The sequence below is a fragment of the Rhinopithecus bieti genome, unplaced genomic scaffold, assembly GCF_001698545.2.
Source record: "Rhinopithecus bieti isolate Rb0 unplaced genomic scaffold, ASM169854v2 scaffold_40368, whole genome shotgun sequence".
Classification (NCBI taxonomy): domain Eukaryota; kingdom Metazoa; phylum Chordata; class Mammalia; order Primates; family Cercopithecidae; genus Rhinopithecus; species Rhinopithecus bieti.
In genome coordinates this window covers 3,230,256-3,253,232 of record NW_016817546.1, presented here as the reverse complement: position 1 = coordinate 3,253,232, position 22,977 = coordinate 3,230,256, and the positions used below count along the sequence as shown (strand labels likewise).

General features: G+C 58.3%; 1 protein-coding gene across 1 annotated transcript in view; it reads left to right on the top strand.

Moving 5' to 3' along the window:
• Nucleotides 1–516: 516 nt before the first annotated feature.
• The window catches only part of ESPN (espin), a 38,776-nt gene continuing 16,315 nt past the window's right edge, over nucleotides 517–22,977 (top strand). The window contains 8 exon segments of the mRNA XM_017856001.1: nucleotides 517–646; nucleotides 648–893; nucleotides 3,892–4,085; nucleotides 17,762–17,948; nucleotides 18,134–18,316; nucleotides 18,442–18,573; nucleotides 21,693–21,894; nucleotides 22,861–22,972. Of these exon segments, the coding sequence (XP_017711490.1) occupies nucleotides 584–646; nucleotides 648–893; nucleotides 3,892–4,085; nucleotides 17,762–17,948; nucleotides 18,134–18,316; nucleotides 18,442–18,573; nucleotides 21,693–21,894; nucleotides 22,861–22,972 (1,319 nt within the window). The 5' untranslated portion in view covers nucleotides 517–583.

Here is a 22,977-nt window from a genome sequence, read left to right as displayed (position 1 = left end):
ATACCCTTCTCTCTACTCAAACCCAGCCCCACCGCACCTCCTCAGATACCTTTCCCTGTCCGCCCACGCTGTCTCGACAATCACTCCCCATCACCTCTGAAATTGCGTTGCGAGCGCCTAGAATCGCAGGTAGCGGGCACTGGGCAGATGAATGAATTTGTCTATGCCTGGACGGCTCTCCAATTCGAACCCAGTTTTGCTGCGCTCTGGGGTCTCAGCTGTTACTTGAAGCAAATTAAGAGAGAAACCTCTGGGCGCTCTGCCCCAGTCGCACGAGTGTCCCCGCGGCGCGGCGGGGCGGGCGGGGACTCGAGCCAGAGACAGCGGGGCGGTGGTGCGGGGCGGGTTGAGGCGGGCCGAGGCTTAAGCCGGCGTCGGGCGGCTGACGGCCCCAGAGCTCGGCGGAGCGGAGCGCGCAGGCAGCGCGGCAGCAGAGGCCGGCGCCCACAGCCGCTCCGCCTCGCTGGCCGCAGATCCCCGACGCCGCACCCACGGGCTGCCGTCCGGCTCGCGAGGACACGCGCAATGGCGGGTCCTGGGGAAGGCGCTGAGTTCGGAAGTCGCGGCGCCCGCAGGCGGCACCATGGCCCTGGAGCAGGCGCTGCAGGCGGCGCGGCAGGGCGAGCTGGATCACGTGCTAAGAGGTCGTGCTGAGGTCGCTGCACGCCGCAGGCCTGCTGGGGCCCTCACTGCGCGACCCGCTGGACGCGCTGCCCGTGCACCACGCGGCTCGCGCGGGGAAGCTGCACTGTCTGCGCTTCCTGGTGGAGGAAGCCGCCCTCCCCGCCGCGGCCCGCGCCCGCAACGGCGCCACACCGGCCCATGACGCCGCCGCCACCGGCCACCTCGCCTGCCTGCAGTGGCTGCTGTCGCAGGGCGGCTGCAGAGTGCAGGTGGGTCCGCGCGGTTCGCCAGGGGCGCTGCGGCTTCCTCCTACGGAGAGGGTCCTGGCCCAGAGTCCCCCAGGGCTCAAGAATGGGTGGGGTTTGGCACCTCCTGGCCCAGCTGAGCCCTGCACGGAGCTCCTTCCAGAGGCTCTCAGGTGAGTGGGCTCCCTGGCTTGCCAGTACTCGGGCAGATGCCCTGGCGAGCCTGGGGGCTCCCTGGAAGCGCACCTGGGTGATGGGAGCCAGAAGGGAGGGGCCTCCGTGGGGCTGGTGCTTACTAGTATGTACCGGGAGAAACAAAGCACTGATCCTGTAGTCCTGGGAATGGGTGGGGACGTGAGGCCTGGGCAGCAGAGTCAGACGCCCGTGCCCTTCAGGACCGGATCTGAAAGGAGGCTGGGCAAAGTCCCACAGCCCACCCCAGGCTGAGATACAGGTGTCCCAGCCAGTGTGGGGGAAGGGTGATGGGCCGTGGTAAATGGTGGTCTCCCCATAACCCAGGCTGACCCCGGGACATCAGTGCTGTCAGGGCTCCCAGTTGTCAGCTGCTTCTCCAACCCAGGCTGATTCTTGCTGCCTCCAGACCCCACCTGGTCACTCTGAGCAGTGACCTCCAAGGGCAGTCCTGGCTGCTGAGAAGCAGGTAGCCAGCCAGGCAGTGGTAGGACAGTTCCAGGTACAGGGAACAAGAAGTGCAGATCCCTGAGGCGTGCACACTCCTGTCCTGTTGGAGGGCCAGCCGCAGGCAGCGTGTTCAGAGCGGGTGAGGAGGGGAAAAGCTGCCAGGGCCAGGCCAGAGAGTATCCTAGCCAAGGTTAGGGATTTGGATGAAATTCTGGTTGCGGGGGTAGCCGCGGGAGGGAGGAACCAGAACTAATTTTCCACTTAGACCACTGGGTGACCTGGAGATGGAAGGAGAGGAGTCAGGGTAACTCTAAACTGGCTTACTATGCCCCAAAGATGGCCAGGCCACCCCCACCTTCTGCCCTCAGATAGCAGGCCCCCCTTCCCACCCTTCTTGGGAGATGGCCCACCTGGTATCTCTCAGTGGGCCCTGTTACCAGGGCTTGCTGGCCACGTGGCCCATGCCCACTCTTTTGGGCGGTGGCATGCCTCCCTGATCCAGTGTCCAGCCCTGGCCAGAAGCCTCCCTGGCCAGTGCAGAGGAACTGGGAGGAGCAGGTGGCCTTGGGCCCAGCTTATCAAGTCTCCTGCCCTCTGGGCTGGGCAGGCTTGGGTGCGGGGGGAGAAAGTGTGGGGGGCATGACCTGGATCCTTGGGCTTGCCCAGCCCAGAGAGATAAGCTGCTTTAGGGTGTGGTCCACCGCACATGAGGCTCCTGGGGCCTGGACAGCTGGACAGCCTGGACAGGCACAGGCCAGAGCCCAGAGGTCTGTGGCCCTCTCCTTACAGTTTTCACCACTGACAGGCCCAGAGCCAGTGGGACCCCTGGAGCCTCAGACCCACAGTCCCCAAGGCCAGCAGGAAGGGAGCGCCTTTCTCAGGAGCTGGGGCTCAGGTCACATTTCACCATGGTTCTGCCCGGGTGCCCGCTAGCGAGCCCTGACCTTTGGGCTCAGAGGGGATAGACTGAACCAGTCTCTGGTCCCCCCGACTCTCAGTTTTCTAGCACACAGGAGGGGCCTCGGTGTTGTCCTCAGCTTCCTGTGGGCCATGATATTCTCTGCCCCGTCTTCCTCCCTGCCTCCTTAGCAGGACCGCCAGGCCATTGCCCCCACCCTGCAGGCTGCCTGAAGACCCTACCAGTGGCCCCAGGGACCCCAGCTCCCTCCGCGACCTCTTCTCCTTGCATTTCTCACAGGAATCTCAGAGGTTCTCTTCCCACTGTGATTCGGCTTCCTGAGGCCTGGGGTCTCTCACCAACTCCTGCTGCCTCTGCCAGTCTGTAACCACAGTGCCCTGTCTCTGGGCAAGGCGGGGCAGAGAGGCTTTGCTTCCTGATCCTAGTGAAGTTCGCGCACTGCCTCCTGCAGCCGCGACCTTGCCTACCCCTCTGTCGTCCTAGGTGCTTGGTGCTGGGAGGTTGTTCTGTTCCCGAACCAGTGTCCACTCTGCCAAGTGCAGCAGCCACTGTGTCTAGATGTTCCTGGGGATTCTCCTCCCAGCACAGGTCCCATAGGCACTCCCCTCCAGCCCCTCTCTCAGCAGACACACACAGTGGGGTGGACACTGATGACACATTCAGCAGTTCTGGGCCCAGACCCCTGGCCGCACCCACTCTGAGGCCCCTGGGGGGAGTTTGGTCCAAGCCCTCCCAGGGGCCACCACTAGCCTGCACCTAGCACCCCTGGCTGACTGCCCCGGACCCACCCACCAGTACCCAGCAACTTCCACCTCCACAGGGGCAAGAACACAGGCTGCTCCTGCGGCTGGGCGCTGGCGAGTCTGCTGGGGGAGGGGCAGTTTTCTGCACTGAAGTCGGGTTGCTGGAGGCGCACTAAGGCGGAGGTCTGTGTTCCCACGTGACACCTAGGAAGGCTGCAGAGAGAGGGGGCAAGTGTTGGATGCAGGGGGTGCCCCCCAGTCCTGATGCTAGCTTGGTACAGCCCCACAGCCCCCCTTCCTGGCCCTGCTCAGCCCAGTAACCCTCTGTCACTCCTTCAGGCATTCCCTGAGCCCCTGGGAGTCAGGGCTGTGGTTCTGGGCCTGGAGCCAGTCTCCTACCGTGACAACCAGGTACTTGTGGTGTGGGCAGCTCGCAGTCAGGACTGGCAGGCCTCTGAAAGCCCTGCATGGTGCTGCTGCCTATTGGCTACGGTTCAGAGAGGGCCAATTAGTTGCCCAAGGACAGAAGCAGGACTCAAACCCAGGATCCACATGACCTAAAAAAAAAAAAACCTTGCTGAGTGAGGCCTGGCCAATCCCTCCAGGGAAGACAGAGAGCACAGAGCCACCCTCCAGGCCTGTGGGAGTCTGGGAGTGGCCCAAGCCAGGGGCGAGGCAGCAACAGGCTTTAGGAATTGAACCGGCTCTCCTCCCACAGGACAAAGACAATTCTGGTGCCACAGTCTTGCATCTGGCTGCCCGCTTCGGCCACCCCGAGGTGGTAAACTGGCTCTTGCATCATGGCGGTGGGGACCCCACCGCGGCCACAGATATGGGCGCCCTGCCTATCCACTACGCCGCCGCCAAAGGAGACTTCCCCTCCCTGAGGCTTCTCGTCGGGCACTACCCTGAGTAAGATCACCCCTCTTAAGGGGTACTCTGGGTGGGCTGGGCCAGGGCTTTGGGGGATGCCTGGGATTTTCCACGTCTCTGTGACACTCCAGGACAATGATCCCTCCAGTGGCCATCCTGGGGCCAGAGGGCCAGGCCAGATAAATGGCTTCCACTCAACATGAAATTTTCCCCTCCTGGAAAACCCCTTCTGGGGCTGTCCCCAGAGCCCTGCAAGCAGGTGCTCCCAGCATCCTCAGCTGCCCAGCCGCACGCAGCTGGGCCTAGGAGGCTGGGCACGCAGGCCAAGGTCACCTGTTCCCCTTGGGCTGCTTCTGCAGCAGGGGCTCTCTCTGGCTCAGGCTGTGCTCATTTGCAAGACTGTTCAGGATGGAGTGGGGAGAAGCAAGGGCAGGAGTGCCTCCTAGGCCCTAGTCAAACAGGCGGAAAGGGAACCCCATCAGTTACTCAAGCAGTTAAGGGAGAAAGGCCCCTCCCAGACCCCCACCCCACCTCCTGGCCCCAGAACCCCTGGCTGGAGGCCATCCAGAGAGCAATTGTTATCTCCTGTGGCCCCTCAGCCCATTCCCACTATCAAGGGAGGCATGGGGCTCCCAAACCTCCTGGGGAGTGGGCTGGGAGCTCCCCCTGGTGGGGTGGGGGGGTTGTACAGAGCAGGGGGCACATGTGAGTCTGGGGGAGGGAGCGAGGGACTCAGGTCTTAGGTGCACCTGGGGAGGCAGGGATCCTGGGGAAAGCTGCGCAGGCCCTGTCTGAGAGGGTAGGGTGCCAGATGCCACAGGGGTCTGAACGGGGAGTGGGGTGCTATGACAGTTGACCCTCGTTAGTCTAAGTGGGAGCCTGAGATGTAAATGTGAATGTGGACCCAGCCTCAGGACGACAGCAGCTACGAGGTGAGAGGGTCTGTCCTGTCCCCCCACTGGTCAGTTTCTGGGTGTGCCTGCAGGGCCCCTGTCCACCAGGGAGCAGGCTGAAGGCCAGTTCTGGCCATATGACCATGTGGCAAGGTGGCTACAGCAGCTGCAGCCTCTTGGGCCCAGGCACACTGGCGTGGATGTAGGGTGGCCCTAGGACCCACCAGGCCGGGCTCCAGTGGTCCCCTTGGCCCAGGAGAGGGGAGCTGGGCCTGGTTCCATCCTTACTAAGAAGGGGCTCCATGGTTCACTCAGTGGGAGACCCAACAGCTACTACCCCGGGGAGGGGCGCTTCACAACCAGCCCTGCCAGGCCTTCTTGGTGGCCGCGTCAGTATGAATCCACTGCTTCCAAACAAACTAGAGTTTGGATCGTGTCAAAGTCAGTGGATTTAGAGTAGGAGGCCCCAGGGACCCCTGAGCAGAGGGTTCCAACTGGTTCCTGTCAGCACCTCCTGGAGGCTGTCCCAGATTCCTGAGTTAGACTCTCCAGGTTGGGGCCTGGGAGCCACACCTGGGACATGTCCCCATCCTCACAGCGGTGATTCTGATGCACCTGTCCCACCCCCTCACTTCAAGCAGAGGAGAAGGACAGGTCTTGAGAGGGGCAGGTGCTCCTGATGGCGGGACCAGTATGGCCCAAGTGTGAGCTGAAAGACGCTGAGCCCCTCCTCCTGCAAGTGCTGGTGGGGACCGCCAGTCCGAGCCTTCCTCACTGAGAAGCCAGGTCTGGGATGAGCCACGATCCCTCCATGGGCTGGGATCCCAGGTGTTAGGAAGACTGGCTATGCTGTGGAACGCCCTCCAGGGCTCCGGGGCTGGGGGACCCTGATCCCCTTCCAGACCATGCCAGCTGCTGAGTGTGATTGGGCGCTGGTGCTGACCCAGTGGCCAGATGGCCTGGACTGATGAGCCGCCAGCCCCCCAGGAGTCACCATGAATCTCAGGGAGGTGGACAGAGGGCTTGGGCTCCGTTTCCCACAGCGGTGTGTGACTCGGCTGATAAGAAGGTGTCTTTGTGTGGTTGCCAGGCTGGGCTCATGCAGGAGGGGCAGCTGGGAACTGGGGTTGGGGGCTGGTGTACCCACTTAACCTCCTACCTTGGGAGTAGGGATTCCTGCTCACGAAGGCTGTGGATATGAGGGCTGGGAGCTAGGGAGGGCAGAGGCTTGAGCTGCCCCAGGCCACAGGACGTAATCAAGGGACCCAGGTGGCCCAGCTTCATGCTCTTGCAAGCCTCCGGGGCCTGCTGTGAATGGCTGTGAATTATTCACAAGGCTCAGCTCTCTCGCTGGTGCGTGGGTGAGTGCTGAGGGAGGAAGGGCTCCCGGACCTGCTGGTGGGAAACTTGATCCTGCCCAGGGAGGCTGTGGGTGGCCATGGGAAATGGAAGTGACACACTGCAGAGGAGCTGGAAGGCTGGACAGCCTCGGGAAAGCTCAGCTGATTCCAGGGCTACACCTTGGGGTGTTATAGTAGAAAACGCTTCAGATTGCAGGAATGCGCTGCACATCCCCCACACCTCCCTGTCTATCCCGTTCATGGGGTTAAGTCTTCCCAGAAGCAGAGGACTTGTCACAATGACCTCAGGGGCTGCTGCCACGCAGGACCCTCCCTCTGGGTCCTTGTAGAAAAGAGATCTCTCATACAAAATTAGCCGGGCATGGTGGCACATGCCTGTAATCCCAGCTACTCAGGAGGCTGAGGCAGGAGAATCGCTTGAACCCGGCAGACGGAGGTTGCAGTGAGCCAAGATTGTGCCATTGCACTCCAGCCCAGGCAACAAGAGGCCGGGCGCGGTGGCTCAAGCCTGTAATCCCAGCACTTTGGGAGGCCGAGACGGGCGGATCACGAGGTCAGGAGGTCGAGACCATCCTGGCTAACACGGTGAAACCCCGTCTCTACTAAAAATACAAAAACTAGCTGGGCGAGGTGGCGGACGCCTGTAGTCCCAGCTACTTGGGAGGCTGAGGCAGGAGAACGGCGTAAACCCAGGAGGCAGAGCTTGCAGTGAGCTGAGATCCGGCCACTGCACTCCAGCCTGGGCGGCAGAGCGAGACTCCGTCTCAAAAAAAAAAAAAAAAAGAGTGAAACTCCATCTCAAGGGAAAAAAAAAAGAAAAAGAAAAGGGATCTCTCAGTTGGGAGACATGGGGCTGGCAGGAGCTGGGCTGGGCAAGTCCCAGGCCCTGGGTCTCAGGGAGATTGAGTTGGGAGGGTTGACCCTCCTGGCAGGAGCTCCAGTGGCTGATGAAGGGGCGGATTGAGGGTCCAGACCCCCAATCAGGGCAGAGTGAGGAGGGGCGAAGAGCAGGTGTCCCCAAGGCTGGTGGCCACCCTCCCAGGAGGGTCCTGGAGCCCAGGAGCTCACTCTGACCCCCTCACACCTGCTTCTGGCTGCCCCAGGGCCTGAGCAGCTGGGCGGGACTGTGGGGGTCGGGGAACCTGGGCGCAGCTGGGACCCTGAGGCTAGAGCTTCCAGGCTGGGGAGTGAGGAGGCTCCAGGCTCTTCCCCTAGGCTCCTGGGTGCTGCCAGTCACAGCAAGCGGGAAAACCAGTTAGCCCAGAGATTTTATCAACTTCAGCAGGTACCTCCTTCCCCCAAAGCCTCCCCTACCCCAACCAGACTAGACTGGAGTACGACTGGAAAGTACCTAGGGCTGGATACGGTGGCTCATGCCTGTAAGCCCAGCACATTGGGAGGCCGAGACGGGTGGATCACCTGAGGTCAAGAGTTCAAGACCAGCCTGACCAACATGGTGAAACCCCGTCTCTACCAAAAATACAAAAATTAGCTGGGTGTGTGGCCAGACTATGCCTGTATAGGTGGCACATGCCTGTAATCCCAGCTACTTGGAAGGCTGAGGCAGGAGGATCGCTTGAACCAGGGAGACGGAGGTTGCAATGAGCCCAGATCATGCTATTGCACTCCAGCCTGGGCAACAGAGCAAGACTCTGGTTTAAAAAGAAAACAAAGGAATGAACGAAAGAAAGGAAGGAAAGAAAAGAAAAAGAACCTGGTGCTGAGTATCTTCTAGGCGTCTGGCAATACCCAGTGTCATCCGAGCCACACAACCACCCCGAGCAGTAGCTCTGCAATCAGCCCATTTTACAGATGGACTCATTCAACTAAGGCTTATTGAGCATATTCTATGTGCCAGGCAGTATTCGAAATGCCAGTGATATGCTGGTGAACCAGACAAGTGTCCCTACCTCATGGAGCTGACAGGTACAGAAATGGTGTTTTAGAGAGGCTGATCCACCAGCTGTGGTCACCCCTGGCTTGCTGTGTGGCCTTGAGCAGGCTGTACCTCCTCTCTGGGTCTCTCTCCCACTCCTGGTCCAGGTCCTAATCACTCAGGGCCTTTCAAGTCCACTGGAGACTTCCCCTTTTCCCTTCCTTTGTGCAAAGCTTCATAGAGCCTAGCTGCTCCCACGGCCCAGGGGTTCAGGCAGCCCCGACCTGGGACAGAAAGGGGGTTTCTCAGGAAGCCCCAGCAGCTCTCAGCTTAGACAGCCCCAGGGCCCAGGGCTCAACTCTCCCCCTTAGAAGGCTGGAGGCTCTGCCTGGGGTGGTCCTTTTCCCCACTAGGCCCCTGATTCTGGCACAGGCCGTGGGGCTCATTCCTTTTAATCACCAGCCCCAGGTCTACGCATGGTGTCTGTCAGTTCACCCGGTAGCAGGGTGTGGGGGTGGGGCCTGTGTCCACACTGAGGAGGTGGCTGCTGTCCTTGAGTCCCTGACCTAGGTGGAGGCTCTGAGAAAGGAAGGGCCTGGTGGAGTCCGGAGAAGCCCCTCACAGCAGGAGACCATCTCTTGTCTCCACCAGCAGCTCCTGGTCCCAGCTGTTGTCTAACCAGGGCTAGTGTGCCTGTCCTACCCTTCTAAGGGGGAGAGCTGAGCCTTGGGCCCCAGGGCTCTGTAAGCAGCACACTGCTGGGGTGTCCCAGGGCTTCTGAGAAACCCCCTTTCTGCGCCACATGGGGGCTACCTGAACCCCTTGGGTTCAGATGGGCCATGGGAGCAGCCAGGCTCTGTGAGGCTGTGCACTAAGGAAGGGAAAAGGGGAGCCTAAAAGGGGAGCCAGTAAGCCTAAAAGGCCCTGGCCTTCACCCATCCATCTCCACCCGCAGCCTTTGAAAACACAAGTCCTGCTGGGTGCGGTGGCTCACACCTGTAATCCCAGCAATTTGGGAGGCTGAAGCGGGCAGAACACGAGGTCAGGAGTTCAAGACCAGCCTGGCCAATATGGAGAAACCCCGTCTCTACTAAAAAATACAAAATTAGCTGGGTGTGGTAGCACGTGCCTGTAGTCCCAGCTACTTGGGAGGCTGAAGCAGGAGAATCGCTGAAACCCAGGAGGCGGATCGAGACCATCCTGGCTAACACGGTGAAACCCCGTCTCTACTAAAAAATACAAAACATTAGCCGGGTGTGGTGGCCCACGCCTGTAATCCCGGCACTTTGGGAAGCTGAGGCGGGTGGATCCCGAGGTCAGGAATTTGAGACCAGCCTAGCCAATATGGTGAAACCCCATCTCTACTAAAAAAATACAAAATTAGCTGGGCATGNCCATCCATCTCCACCCGCAGCCTTTGAAAACACAAGTCCTGCTGGGTGCGGTGGCTCACACCTGTAATCCCAGCAATTTGGGAGGCTGAAGCGGGCAGAACACGAGGTCAGGAGTTCAAGACCAGCCTGGCCAATATGGAGAAACCCCGTCTCTACTAAAAAATACAAAAATTAGCTGGGTGTGGTAGCACGTGCCTGTAGTCCCAGCTACTTGGGAGGCTGAAGCAGGAGAATCGCTGAAACCCAGGAGGCGGATCGAGACCATCCTGGCTAACACGGTGAAACCCCGTCTCTACTAAAAAATACAAAACATTAGCCGGGTGTGGTGGCCCACGCCTGTAATCCCGGCACTTTGGGAAGCTGAGGCGGGTGGATCCCGAGGTCAGGAATTTGAGACCAGCCTAGCCAATATGGTGAAACCCCATCTCTACTAAAAAAATACAAAAATTAGCTGGGCATGGTGGTGGGCGTCTGTAATCCCAGCTACTTGGGAGGCTGAGGCAGGAGAATTGCTTGAACCCGGAAGGTGGAGGTTGCAGTGAACCAAGATCGCGCCACTGCACTCCAGCCTGGGCGACAAGAGCAAGACTCCATCTCAGGGGGGAAAACAGTTAGCCGGGCCTGGTGGCTCCCACCTGTAGTCCCAGCTACTTGGAAGGCTGAGGCATGAGAGAATCACTTGAACCTGGGAGGCAGCGGTTGCATTGAGCCAAAATTGCGCCACTGCATTTCAGCCTGAGCAACAGAGCAAGACTCCGTTTCAAAAAAAAAAAAAGAGTAAGTCCCATCACAGGCTTCTGGCCACTGACAGGGAAGGCTGCTCACTTCCTTACAATGGCCCAGAGGCCGTCCCCACTCCGGGCTGTGGTCCCCTCCCACAGGCCAGCGCCCCTGCCTTCACAGAGGCGGATCCCCGCCTGCTCCCTGCCCTCCTCCAACTCTTTGCTCAGACCCCACCTCAGCAGGGCCAACGTTGAGCCTCGCTGAAATTGTCACCCGTGCCCATGATGGCCACTCACTCTTCCGCTGGCCTTGTTCCCTGCTGCCCTTTTTTTTGAGACTTGAGCCTAACTCTGTCGCCCAGGCTGGAGTGCAGTGGCGTGGTTCACTGCAACCTCCACCTCCCAGGTTCAAGTGATTCTCCTGCCTTAGCCTCCCAAGTGGGCAGGATTATAGGTGCGTGGCACCACGCCCGGCTAATTTTTGTATTGTTAGTAGAGATGCGGTTTCACCATGTTGACCAGGCTGGTCTCGAACTCCTGAACTCAGGTGATCCGCCTGCCTCGGCCTCCCAAAGTGTTGGGATTACAGGCGTGAGCCACTGCACCCGGACGCCCTGTGGTTGCTTGGCTTTGCGTTCTGTGTGCATCCTGTGTGACAGCCGATAGCTAGTCCCTAGGAGAAGCCCCTGACACACATTCCGTCTCTTCACTCCCTGCATGCCTGGATTTCCGGCCAGGCCCTGCATCACACAGACAGATGTGTGTTTTCATCCCATCTCTCCCTGACTAATGAGGCCGGGAGGCTCTGTATGCCCAGAGCCTGACTCCAGTAAACGTCTGCTGAATGAGTGGGGCATGGAATCCCAGGGACTTGTCCTCTGCCTACAGCTCATTGCATGTGACCCTAGACAAAACTCCCCTCTGGCCATTCCCGAGCCTGTCTGGCAAGTGGACCTAACCTGCCCTAACAGGCTGAGGCCATGAGTGAAGAGACATCCCTGACTCCTGGCCTGGATGTCCCTTCTCACATTTATTCATTCAACAAACAGCAACTGGGTGCACCCAACTGCCCGGCCCATCATCACGTCAGCCACACACTCTACTATCCACGTGTGTATGGGTCTGAGGAACAGGAGAACAAGATGATTCAGGAGTGACGAGTGCTATATAGTGAGATGGGCAGTTTGGTAGGAAGTGAAGGGGATGGTTCTTTAAGTTGAGGGGTCAGGGAAGCCAGGTGTCTTTGAGGAGAGGAGAGCTGAGACCCTAATGAAAAGAGGGTCGGCCTCACAGCCCTGCCATGATGGAACTGGCAGTGATGTAGGGACGTGTAGAGGCCTCAGGTGGGGTCAAATTTGGCCTAATTATGGGCCAGGAGGAAGACCTGGGAGGCTGGGAGAGTTGCAGGTAACTTTAGGCTTCTGGAACTGTTCCATGCTAGCTGATAGGCTGGGGTGTAGAACCTTTCTCAAATCAGGGCTGCATTTCTTCCCTGGGCCAGGCCTACTTGGGACTCTTTTTTTTTTTTTTTTTTGAGACAGAGTCTCACTCTGTTGCCCAGGCTGGAGTGCAGTGGTGTGATCTCGGCTCACTGCAAGCTCTGCCTCCCGGGTTCACGCCATTCTCCTGCCTCAGCCCCCCAAGCAGCTGGGACTACAGGCACCCGCCACCCACGCCCGGCTAATTTTTTGCTATTTTTTAGTAGAGACAGGGTGTTCCCGTGTCTAGCCAGGGGATTGCGTCTCGATCTCCTGACCTTGCTGATCCACCTGCCCTTGCCTCCAAAGGTGCTGGGGACGTTACAGGCGTACCTCACCGGGCCCGGGCCGGCGAACTTTTTTTTTTTTTTTTTTTTTTGAGAGGAGTCTGCGCTCTGTCGCTCTCCCGGGCTGGAGGCTGCAGTGGCCGGATCTCGCTCACTGCAAGCTCCACCTCCCGCGGTTTCACGCCATTCCTCTGCCCTGCAGTCTCCTTAGTAGCTGGGGACTACAGGCCCGCCGCCCACCTCGCCCGGCTAGTCTTGTTTGCTATTTTTTAGGTAGAGAACGGCGGTGTTCACCGGTTTAGCCATAGCGATGGTCTTCGATCTCCTTTACCTTGTGATCCACCTGCCTTGGCCTCCCAGAGGGCTGCGGCGGATTACAGGCGCTGAGAGGCGTGAGCCACCGCGCCGGGCCAGGAATCTTTTAACATAGGCCAGGAAGTGTGACTGGAGGAAGCCAAGAGCCGCAGAGCCACCAAAGGCTCCGTGAATTTCAATTCAAAGCAGTCATAGACCGCAACTGGACTGATCTCAGAGGGACAGCCTCTTCCTGGCCTCCCTCTGGGGAGGCATTCCTGGCAGTGGGGAGGGATGCGGGAATCAGTCTTCAGCCTGAGTCTGGCTCCATGGGCAGCTCACTCCCTGTGGCGGCGTTGGCAGTCAGCTGGCACCAGTCTCCGCCAGAGATTCCCACAGCCTGCGCGGGCGACCCATGTTTCTTTTGTGTAATCAGAGGTGACTTGATGAATAGTTACAGTTCATCCATAGCATCTTTGTTCCCAGGAGAAAGCAAACAAATCATGATTTATATGATCATCACCAGGGAGCCTCTGACCTACAAAGAGGGTTTGGGTCAAAGCCAGGGCAAAGAGCAAGCGCTTGGTCTGGGAGCACTTTTCTGCAGCTGTCACCGTGGTCGGGGCTAGAGCTGGCAGGGGTCTGGGAGCCAGAGGTCTCCCCCAGGACCCCTTCTCTCCCCTCTAGGTAGTGTTCCCCACAGCAGAAATAATGCCCAGCCTGGCCCATACTTGGCAGTACCTGGACACGCCAGGCCAGTCATGGGCCCTCCTGGTGGCTGGTCCTCCCAGGCACAGGGAAGGATCATAAAGTTCAGCAATGGCTGTGCGCCAGGCACCAGGCCCGTGCTCAGGGCTCTGCAAGCACTTCTCAGGTGCTCCACACAAGGTCGGGATGACGACTCTTGCCCTCATTTCATGGATGGGTTTGGGAACACAAAGAGACAAGAAGCAAGACTGTGGCACAGCTCAAAGGCACGGGACTCGAGCCAGGTCCTCCTTTAGTGAAGCCGGGGCCCTCCCTACAGGTCCTCCTGTGGGGCTGTGCCCCAGCAGCTGGCAGTGTTCCTGAGTTCCCAGCAGTGAGGTCTGCGGGGAAGGGCAGTGGTCTGCGTGGTGGAAGGGAGGGAGGCAGCGGGACAGACCGATCAAGAGCAGAAGGGATGCAGACGTGGCACATTTGGAGTTGGAAGCAGGCTCTGCATGAGACACAGCCTCAAATCGGGGCTCTGCCTCTTTCTCATAGAGTGATCTTAGCTCTCTGTGCCTCAGTTTCTTCATCTGTACCAGGAGAACCATGCTAACACCTGTCCTGTCGGGTTGTTACAAGGACCAGCTGAGAGAACGTGTGTGTGGTACTCATCACAGTGCTTGAGATAGAGTAATCATTCAGTAAATGGTGGCTGCTATCACTATTATTATTATTATTTACTCTTATTACTTTTATTAATTTCATCTCTCCAGTAATGGGAATTTTGTTTATGTTCTCATTTATTTATTTATTTTAGTGTCTTGCTCGGACACCCAGGCTGGAGTGCAGTGGTGTGATCACAGTTCACTGCAGCCTCAACTTCCTGGACTCAAATCATCCTCCCTCCTCAGCCTCCTGAGTGGCTGGGCCTACAGCTGTTCACCAACACACCTGGCTGATTTTTGTATTGTTTGTAGAAATGGGGGTCTCTCTATGTTGCCCAGGCTGGTCTCGAACTCCTAGGCTCAGGCAGTCCTCCTGCTTTGGCCTCCCAAGGTGCTTGGATTCCAGGTGTGTGATGGGAATTTCATTTGGGTCCTTACGCTCATCCATATCTTTGTAATACTCCCCAGTGACTGTGAGAGTGCCCATTGTTCTTGCCCTCTGGCCAAGGTGGAAGGGGATGTTGAGCCAGGACCCCCTCCCACCCAGCCCATCAGCATATCTGCCCCAGGTTCTGGGGTATTCCAAGCTGGAGGCTCTGACTCCATAATGGGGCACATGAGTGCAGATGCAAATACTAATAAGAATGGTGACGAGCTCCAGCACTTACTGAGGGCTCATTCTGTGCCAGGAACTTGGGCTGGGAGTGCCAGCCAGCGGCCCTGCAGGAGGCTGTGGGTACCACTGCCCCCTGCTGCTCAGATCCTGCTTGCTGCCAGCTTCTCAGACCTTCTCCGGCTGGCTGGGCACCCCTGGGTCATGGATCTCTGCCAAGTCGGGGGTGCTGGGAGAGCAGAGCTCACCACAGGTCTGGCCCCCCGCAGCTATGCACATCACTGTGGGCCTCTGCAGAAAGAACCCAGTGGGCCCCCACCAGCCCCCAATCCCCAAGACCCCGGCACTCACTGTGCCTTGGTTACGGGGTGAATAATTTAGGCCACTGAGTGTTGGTCATGAAACATTAATCAGCCTGTCCCTGATGCACCAGCATGTGAGTGTGCATGGGGATGATGCTGGCACTGGGGTGTGGAGGCCGGCAGCCATGAGCCAGCATGTGTCTGAACATAGATACATAGCTGGGTCTTCTGTCTGCCTCATCTGTGTCGACGGGACCCTCTCTGGATCACCAGGCATGCTGCCTGCTCCCCGCACCATCATGAAGTGCCAGGTCCAACATCAGCCCCAGCAAATGGCAGCCCTGTGTCTAGGGAGTGGGGATGGGGGAGAAATCAGTGAGTGAGGGTCCATGGGGCTGCAGACAGCCTTGGGGGTCTCAGGAGTCAGGGAAGTGGACAGAGAACCAGGGCTTTAGGGACAGGGAGATGCCAGCTGGGAGGGTCTCAGGATGTGTGTGAGAGGGAGGTAAAGGGTACACGTGACAGGGGTCAGAAGAGGGGCTAAGTCGTGTTGGGGACAAGAGGGTGGATGGGCAAAGGGGGGTGGCCTGGTACACATTGATGGGCAGGCAACAAGTGGATGGGTAGTTGGATGGTTGAGCGAGGGATGGATGCGGGGTGGAGCATGTGGTTGATCTCGGGGGTGACAGACTGGGGGAGGTAGATGGGCAGGATGTGAAGTCCTGTGAAGAATTGGCCTCCTGGGCACAAAAGGTGAATTGGAACCCAATAGGCCCCCAACCTGGAACTTCTCCTGGGTCTGGGGGTAGGTTGTGGCTCCACCTAGTGTCTTTTGGTGGTAACTGCACCCTGGGCTGTTCACATCCAGCCGCCCAGCAGCCAGGACAGCTTTCCTGTTCCCCAGTTAGGCCCCCTCTAGGCTGGGAGAACGAGGACAGTGACAGCCGAAAGCTAGGCCCCAGGAGAAGCCCCTGAGACACGTTCCATCTCTTCACTCCCTGCATGCCCATATTGCTGGCCAGGCTCTGCATCACACAGACAGATGGGTGTTCAAATGCCACTTACCAGCTGTGTGACCGAGGAGACAGCTGAGTCTGTGCCTCTGTTGTGGGACTATGGGTGATGGCACAGAGTCCGGGGCCCTCCAGCCCCACCTGTGAGCCTCCCCAGCTGCAGCTGTACCATTGATTGAATTCTGATTCTGGCATGTCCCCTGCTAGGTGCCTTACCGGTGTAATCGCAGTTGATGGTCACAGTAAATTAATAAAAATAGTTGATGGCCGGACGCGGTGGCTCACGCCTGTAATCCCAGCACTTTGGAAGGCCGAGACAGGAGGATCACTTGAGCTCAGGAGTTCGAGACCAGCCGGGGAAAGACCTCATCTCTACTAAAAATACAAAAATTAACTGGGCCTGGTGGCACATGCCTGTAGTCCCAGCTACTCAGGAGGCTGAGGCAGAAGAATAACTTGAACCCAGGAGGTGGAGGCTGCAGTGAGCCAAGATTGTGCCACTGCACTCCAGCCTGGGCAAGAGAGCAAGACCCTGTCTCAATAATAATAATAATAATAATAATAATAATAATAATAATATGGCATTCACTGGGTACTTTACTAACCATAGCAAGACGTGGCCCTAGCCTCAACTACCCCTCCACGAAATAAGAATGACGATAGGACTTAAGAATAACCTGGGCCGGGTGCGGTGGCTCACACCTGCAATCCCAGCACTTTGGGAGGCCAAGGCAGGTGGTTCACTTGAGGACAGGAGTTTGAGACCAGCCTGGCCAAGATGGCGAAACTGGGTTTCTACTAAAAATACAAAAATTAGCCAGGCGTGGTGGCACATGCCTGTAGTCCCAGATGCTTGGGAGGCTGAGGCAGAAGAATGGGAGGCAGAGCTTGCAGTGAGCTGAGATTGCGCCATTGCATTCCAGCCTGGATGACAGAGCAAGACTCAGTCTCAAAAATAAAAATAAAAAAAGAAGAACCTGCCTGCTAGTGCCATAGCCCAGAGCTAGCACAGCCCAGAGCTAGCACAGCAGAAGCATTCAGTACATAGTGGACATCCCGCGGGCTGCCAGATTAACAAAAACAGCAACAACAAAACCCAGGACGTTTGACTAGCTTTGAATCTCAGATAAACAAGCTGTATTTTAGTACAAGTATGTCCCATGCAATATTTGGGATATAGAATACTAAAGCATTATCTGTTTATCTGAAATTCAGATTGAAACTGGATGAACTGCATTTCGTCTGGTAACCCTTACCATCCTGCCCTCTGGGAACTCAGTCTTCTGGGGGAGGCAAAGGTCAAAATCAATTATGGTCAACCAAGCATGACAGGTCATGCTCATAGCAGCCCTGGGCAGCGTGGGGTGGAGGCCAGCAAAGGGGAAATAAATCAGGGTGGCCGTCATGGAGGAGGGATGGGGACTGAGTCTTCAAGAGGGAGGAGGATGGAAGGGCATTCCAGATGGAGGGGGCACATGACGAAAGGGATAGAGGTCAGACCCAGCACGTGTGGGGACTCATGGTGACAGTGGGTGACGGGTGGAGAGGAAAGCTCACCACATCTTTGTAGACATCGGTTAAAAAGTGGGACTGAGGCTGGGCGTGGTGGCTCACGCCTGTAATCCCAGCACTTTGGGAGGCTGAGGTGGGTGGATCACGAGGTCAGGAGTTCGAGATCAGCCTGGTCAACATGGTGAAAGCCCCTCTCTACTAAAAATACAAAAAATTAGCGGGGCGTGGTGGCGCATGCCTGTAATCCCTGCTACTCAGGAGGCTGAGGCAGAAGAATCGCTTGAACTCGGGAGGCAGAGGTTGCAGTGAGCCAAGATCAAGCCACTGCACTCCAGCCTGGGCGACAGAGCTAGATTTCATCTCAAAAAAAAAAAAAAAAAGGGGGGACTGAGGGCAGGGCAGTGCTGGGTCGGACGCTCTCAGGGGCCTCTGAGGGAGGGTGGCTCAGGACTAAGTCCAGGGGAAGCCCCAGGGGCGGCAGCGGGCCGGTGACAGGGCCCTCTCCCACCCACTCTCCCTGACGTTCAGGGCTCCCCGGGAGGGGGCGGGGGGCTTAAAGAGGCCTCGGAGAGGGTGAGGCGCTGAAGGCCCAACGTGGGCACTGTGTCTCCGCAGAGGAGTGAATGCCCAAACCAAGAACGGTGCCACGCCCCTGTACCTGGCGTGCCAGGAGGGCCACCTGGAGGTGACGCAGTACCTGGTGCAGGAATGCGGCGCAGACCCGCACGCGCGCGCCCTCGACGGCATGACCCCGCTGCACGCCGCGGCGCAGATGGGCCACAGCCCGGTCATCGTGTGGTTGGTGAGCTCCGGGCCCGGGCGATGGGGGAGGGGAGGCGGGGCGGAGCCGGCAGGGCTGGGAGGGGAGTGGGTGGGGCCATCAGGGTGGGGCGGGGAACGGGGACGTGACCGGGAGGTGTAGGGGGCGGGGCCCGCAGGGGCCTGGCGCCCAGCCCCCGCCCCTCTCTCCCCGCCCTTCCTGCCCAGGTGAGCTGCACCGACGTGAGCCTGTCGGAGCAGGACAAAGACGGCGCCACCGCCATGCACTTCGCGGCGAGCCGCGGCCACACCAAGGTGCTCAGCTGGCTGCTGCTGCACGGCGGGGAGATCTCGGCTGACCTGTGGGGCGGGACCCCACTGCACGACGCCGCCGAGAACGGGGAGCTAGAGGTCAGCGCGGGCCCGGGGTTGGGGCGCGCGCCCTCTGCTGGCACCAAGCTCTCGGCATGGCCCTGCCCGGGTGTGGGGGTCCCAGCTCGCGGCCGGGGCCGGGTCCTCACTGCGTGCCCCCGCAGTGCTGCCAGATCCTGGTAGTGAATGGCGCGGAGCTGGACGTCCGCGACCGCGACGGGTACACGGCCGCCGACCTGTCGGACTTCAACGGCCACAGCCACTGCACCCGCTACCTGCGCACTGTGGAGAACCTGGTACGATCCCTGCGCTGCTCCTGTGGCATTCTCTCTTCTCGCCCCTCTATCCCAGTGGTGGGTGTCGTCACCCCATTTTACCAAGGGGGAAGCTGAGGTTCAGGGACGTGAAGCCCACTACTCCACACGATCTCTCAGCCCAGAACCGCTGCCTACTGGGGACTGAGGGATTAGAGGCACAAAGGTTAACAGAAAGAGGACAGGGAAGAACAGGTTCACCCCAAGGGGTAAGGCTGGAGAAATCACAAGACAGGCCCCCTTGGGAGCAGTTAGGCTCGTTTACCCGTCCATAGACATTAGCTTGGGTATAACTCACAGCCACCTCTGCAGAAGACAGTGTAAGTGTCCCGTTCCACATATGGATAAACTGAGTCTGCGAGGCACCAAGATCACATCACCAGTAAGTGGTAGAGTGGAGAACCTGCCTCGATGGCCTGGCCAGGAGCCACCTCTCAGCCCCTGCACCGTACATTTGCTGACTTCATGGCTGGTTCATAACTGGAAACCCATACTATTCTTTTTAAACTATGTTATTATGGTGAGACAGTCATGAAGTGACCCACTGGGACCTGAACTCACCTGTGGATGTCTCCAAGTGCAGGGCTCTGCACCAGCTGGTACAATGCCTGCTTTGAGGCAATAGGCAGGGAAGAGAGTGGGCCTCGCAGCCAACCCCAAAAGGATGCGAACTAACTCCATGGGGCAGCCTGGCCATGGAGGGTCTGTGAAATGAGGTCCGGAGGGAAGAAGGTAGATGGTCTGTGCCCTGAGCACCGTCTGTGCATCTGCCCTCCCTGCCAGCACAGGGGTATGGTCCTGGCTCTGGGGGCTGCAGAACACAGCAAGGTCCAAAGGCCAGAGGCTGCAGGCAGGCCTGAGGATGAACTTCCGCCCCAGAAAGAGTGCCCAGAAGAGAATGAGTGGCCCAGCAGGAAGTGAGCACTCTGTCACTAGGGTATATAAGCCAGGATGGACACTGGGAAAGGCATTGCTGCATCAATGGTGGGTATCCTTTAGCTAAGAGAGTCTGTGACTCTGTTGAGGGACCGTGGGGTGGCACTAGGGCCCAGAGGACCTGAGGGCCTCTCTGGATGCAGCTGCTAGTGGTCATAGGACAGCAAACACCACTCATTGGATTCTGACTTAGGCAGGTACCCTGCCGAGTGCCTTAAAGGTGTAATCTCACTTACTCTTCACAGTACATTAAAAAATATAGTTGGTTGGGTACGGTGGCTCAGGCCAGGCACGGTGGCTCACGCCTGTAATCCCAGCACTTTGGGAGGCTGAGGCGGGCGGATCATGAGGTCAGCGGATCGAGACCATCCTGGCCAACATGGTGAAACCCCATCTCTACTAAAAATACAAAACAAAATTTAGCCAGGTGTGGTAGCACACGCCTGTAGTCCCAGCTACTCAGGAGGCAGAGGCAGGAGAATCACTTGAACCCAGGAGGCAGAGGTTGCTGTGAGCCAAGATCGCGCCACTGTACTCCAGCCTGGTGACAGAGCAAGATTCCATCTCAAAAAAAAAAAAAGTTGACAGGCCAGGCATGGTGGTTCATGCCTGCACTTTGGGAAGCTGAGGTGGGTGGATCACCTGAGGTCAGGGTTCGAGGCCAGCCTGGTCAACATGATGAAACCCCATCTCTACTAAAAATACAAAAGTTAGCTGGGTGTGGTGGTGGGCACCTGTAATTCCAACTACTTAGGAGGCTGAGGCAGGAGAATTGCTTGAACCTGGGAGGTGGAGGTTGCAGTGAGCCGAGACCACGCCACCACACTCCAGCCTGGGCAACAAGAATGAAACTCCATCTAAAAAAAATAGCTGACTATGTGTCATTTACTGGGTGCCATGTCCTGGAGCTCAGCAGGGCAAGTAGTGCTGTTATCCCCATTTGCAGATAAAGAAACTTAGGCACAAAAAGCATAGGTGACTCACCCGAAATGACATAGCTAGTAAGTGGGAGAGGGAAAGTTTGAAGCCACTGTCCCAGACTGCAGAGCTGGGTGACTCAGGGCAGATGCAGTACACCTGCTGTGGCCCAGCCTCTTATCTGCTGCCTACAGGGGTCAGGGCTTGGTGCCCTCAGCACCCACTGCTGTTGGCCAGGTAAAGAGCACCTTTGGGTGCTGCCCAAGCCACCTCCTATGGCTCCCCTGACTCCTGGGGTAGGCAGCAGGGCCTGGTCCCCTGGAATGGGTGGGGGATGTGTACCCTGGTTCTCTCACCCACGCAGGCCCAGCTTCGGCAGTGACAGATCCAAGCCACAGAAGATGCTGGCCCAGAAAAGGCAAACACTCCCGCAGAGCCCCTAATTACGGGGCCAATGAGCGCAGCCGCCGAGCCATTACCTGGTGCCAGGCCTGCCTCTCTCTCCCAGGGGGCCTGTGACACTTCTTAGGCAGGGAGGGGGCACGGGGCAAGGAGGAGCACGCCTGGGTAGGAGGCAGCGGAGCAAGCGGGCTTGCCGGCAGCAGGGGCAGCATGGGCAATGTAAGCAGGGCCCCCACCCCATTCCCCTCTGCACCGGGAGGGGACAGGCCTGTGGTCAGAGGCACAGACCCGGCAGGGCGGGGGAATGGCAGGCCTGGCAGCCTGAGCTCTGGCTGCCCATCACTGCTCAGCTGGCTACCCAGGCCCCACCCTTACCCCAAGGGCCCCATCAGGAGACAGGCCGGGCTGGTGTTGGGAGCCTGCCCCAGGTCCCAGGTCCGGCAAGGAGCGCTAGCTTGCCAGCCAGATAACTAGGGATGGGCCTGTGCTGTGCGCCTCCCCATGGAGCCTCTGATCCTTAAGGGAGAAGGCCCATCTCCTGGCAGTTCTCCCCTTGGGGTGCAGCTCAAGGCCCCCTCCTCGTTGATCTCTCCACCCTCCTAATCAGGGAGGAGCCAGGGGAGGGAGTTTCCCAGGAACCTGGGTCCTGCTGCCTGGTGGGGCTGGGCTTGAATCTTAACTTGGAGGAACCTGAGAGACCCTCTAGTGATGCAGAAGAGACCCCAGAGAGGGGTGTGGCTTGACCAAGATTCCACAGTGAAGGCATGGCTGAGTGGGACCCTAGCCTGGAGAGCAACGCATCTTGGGGTGCACTTGCCTTCATGGCTTCCCTCCCTCCCCTTCAGAGCGTGGAGCACCGCGTGCTCTCCCGGGATCCATCCGCAGAGCTGGAGGCGAAGCAGCTGGATTCAGGCATGTCCTCACCTAACACCACGGTGTCAGTCCAGCCGCTGAACTTTGACCTCAGCTCGCCCACCAGCACCCTCTCCAACTATGACTCCTGCTCCTCCAGCCACTCCAGCATCAAGGGCCAGCACCCTCCACGTGGTGAGTGTGCCCAAGGAGGAAGAGGGGGAGGGGAAGCAGACTGAAGCCAGACCACTGGGCTGTGAGGGTTGGCCTTGGGCCACCCTGCCACAGCCAAAGTCAGAGACTACCCTCATCACTTGCTCTTAAACATGGGGAGGAGACACCCCTTCTGCTGAAAAACAGATGTCACTCATGCGTGTGTGTGCTCATCACAAACATACGTGTACATCCACATGTACTCTCCCCACACAAAATCCACGTGTGCCGCCCACCATTCATTATTCTCAGCTACTCACACACAAAATCACACGCTTGTACATGTGTACATACAGCATACAAATATGAACACACACACAGAGCCATGCTAATATCTGCACACACCCACCTTATACACAAGCACACAATGCTCTATTTCCATACTACAGATATGCACACACACACACAACTATGTCCACAGTGCAATGCACACAAATTCATCAATACAAAGAGGCACGTGCACAAATGCATACACACTCAAACACACACAAATGCACAATCGCCTCAGCAGACTACAGGCATGTGTGTACACACACCCTGACCATGCCCTGAGCATGGGCGTCCGTCCCCTTGCAATGCCTGCTTTACGCCGCCAGATGGTGGCCTCCAGCCCCGGGAGGGGTGCCCTGCAAAGACTAGATGTGGCCATCCGTACTCCCAAGGAGTAGACCCTCCCCTTCCAGGTGACCCTGCCCTCTAGACACACCAAAGCCTCGGTGCTTCCCCTCCAAACCAGAGTGCCTGATCTCCCAATAAGTGCTGGACTGGGGCAGGGCAGGGCCAGGGAGAGGAAGCCCAGCACCGCCAGGGGCCACAGCAAGTGTACCAAGTGGTGCCCTGGAGCCCACTGTGGCCCTCGGCAAGTTGTTTCCAGGTGGCGGAGAGTCTGTCTTGGGGAACAGCCTGTCCGCAAGCTCCCAAATCTGGCCCTTTCTTCTGCCTCCCCAGAGCTTTCCAGCGCTAGAGCTGCAGACATACAGAGCTACATGGACATGCTGAACCCGGAGCTGGGCCTGCCTCGGGGCATGATCGGGAAGCCCACACCCCCACCACCCCCACCCAGCT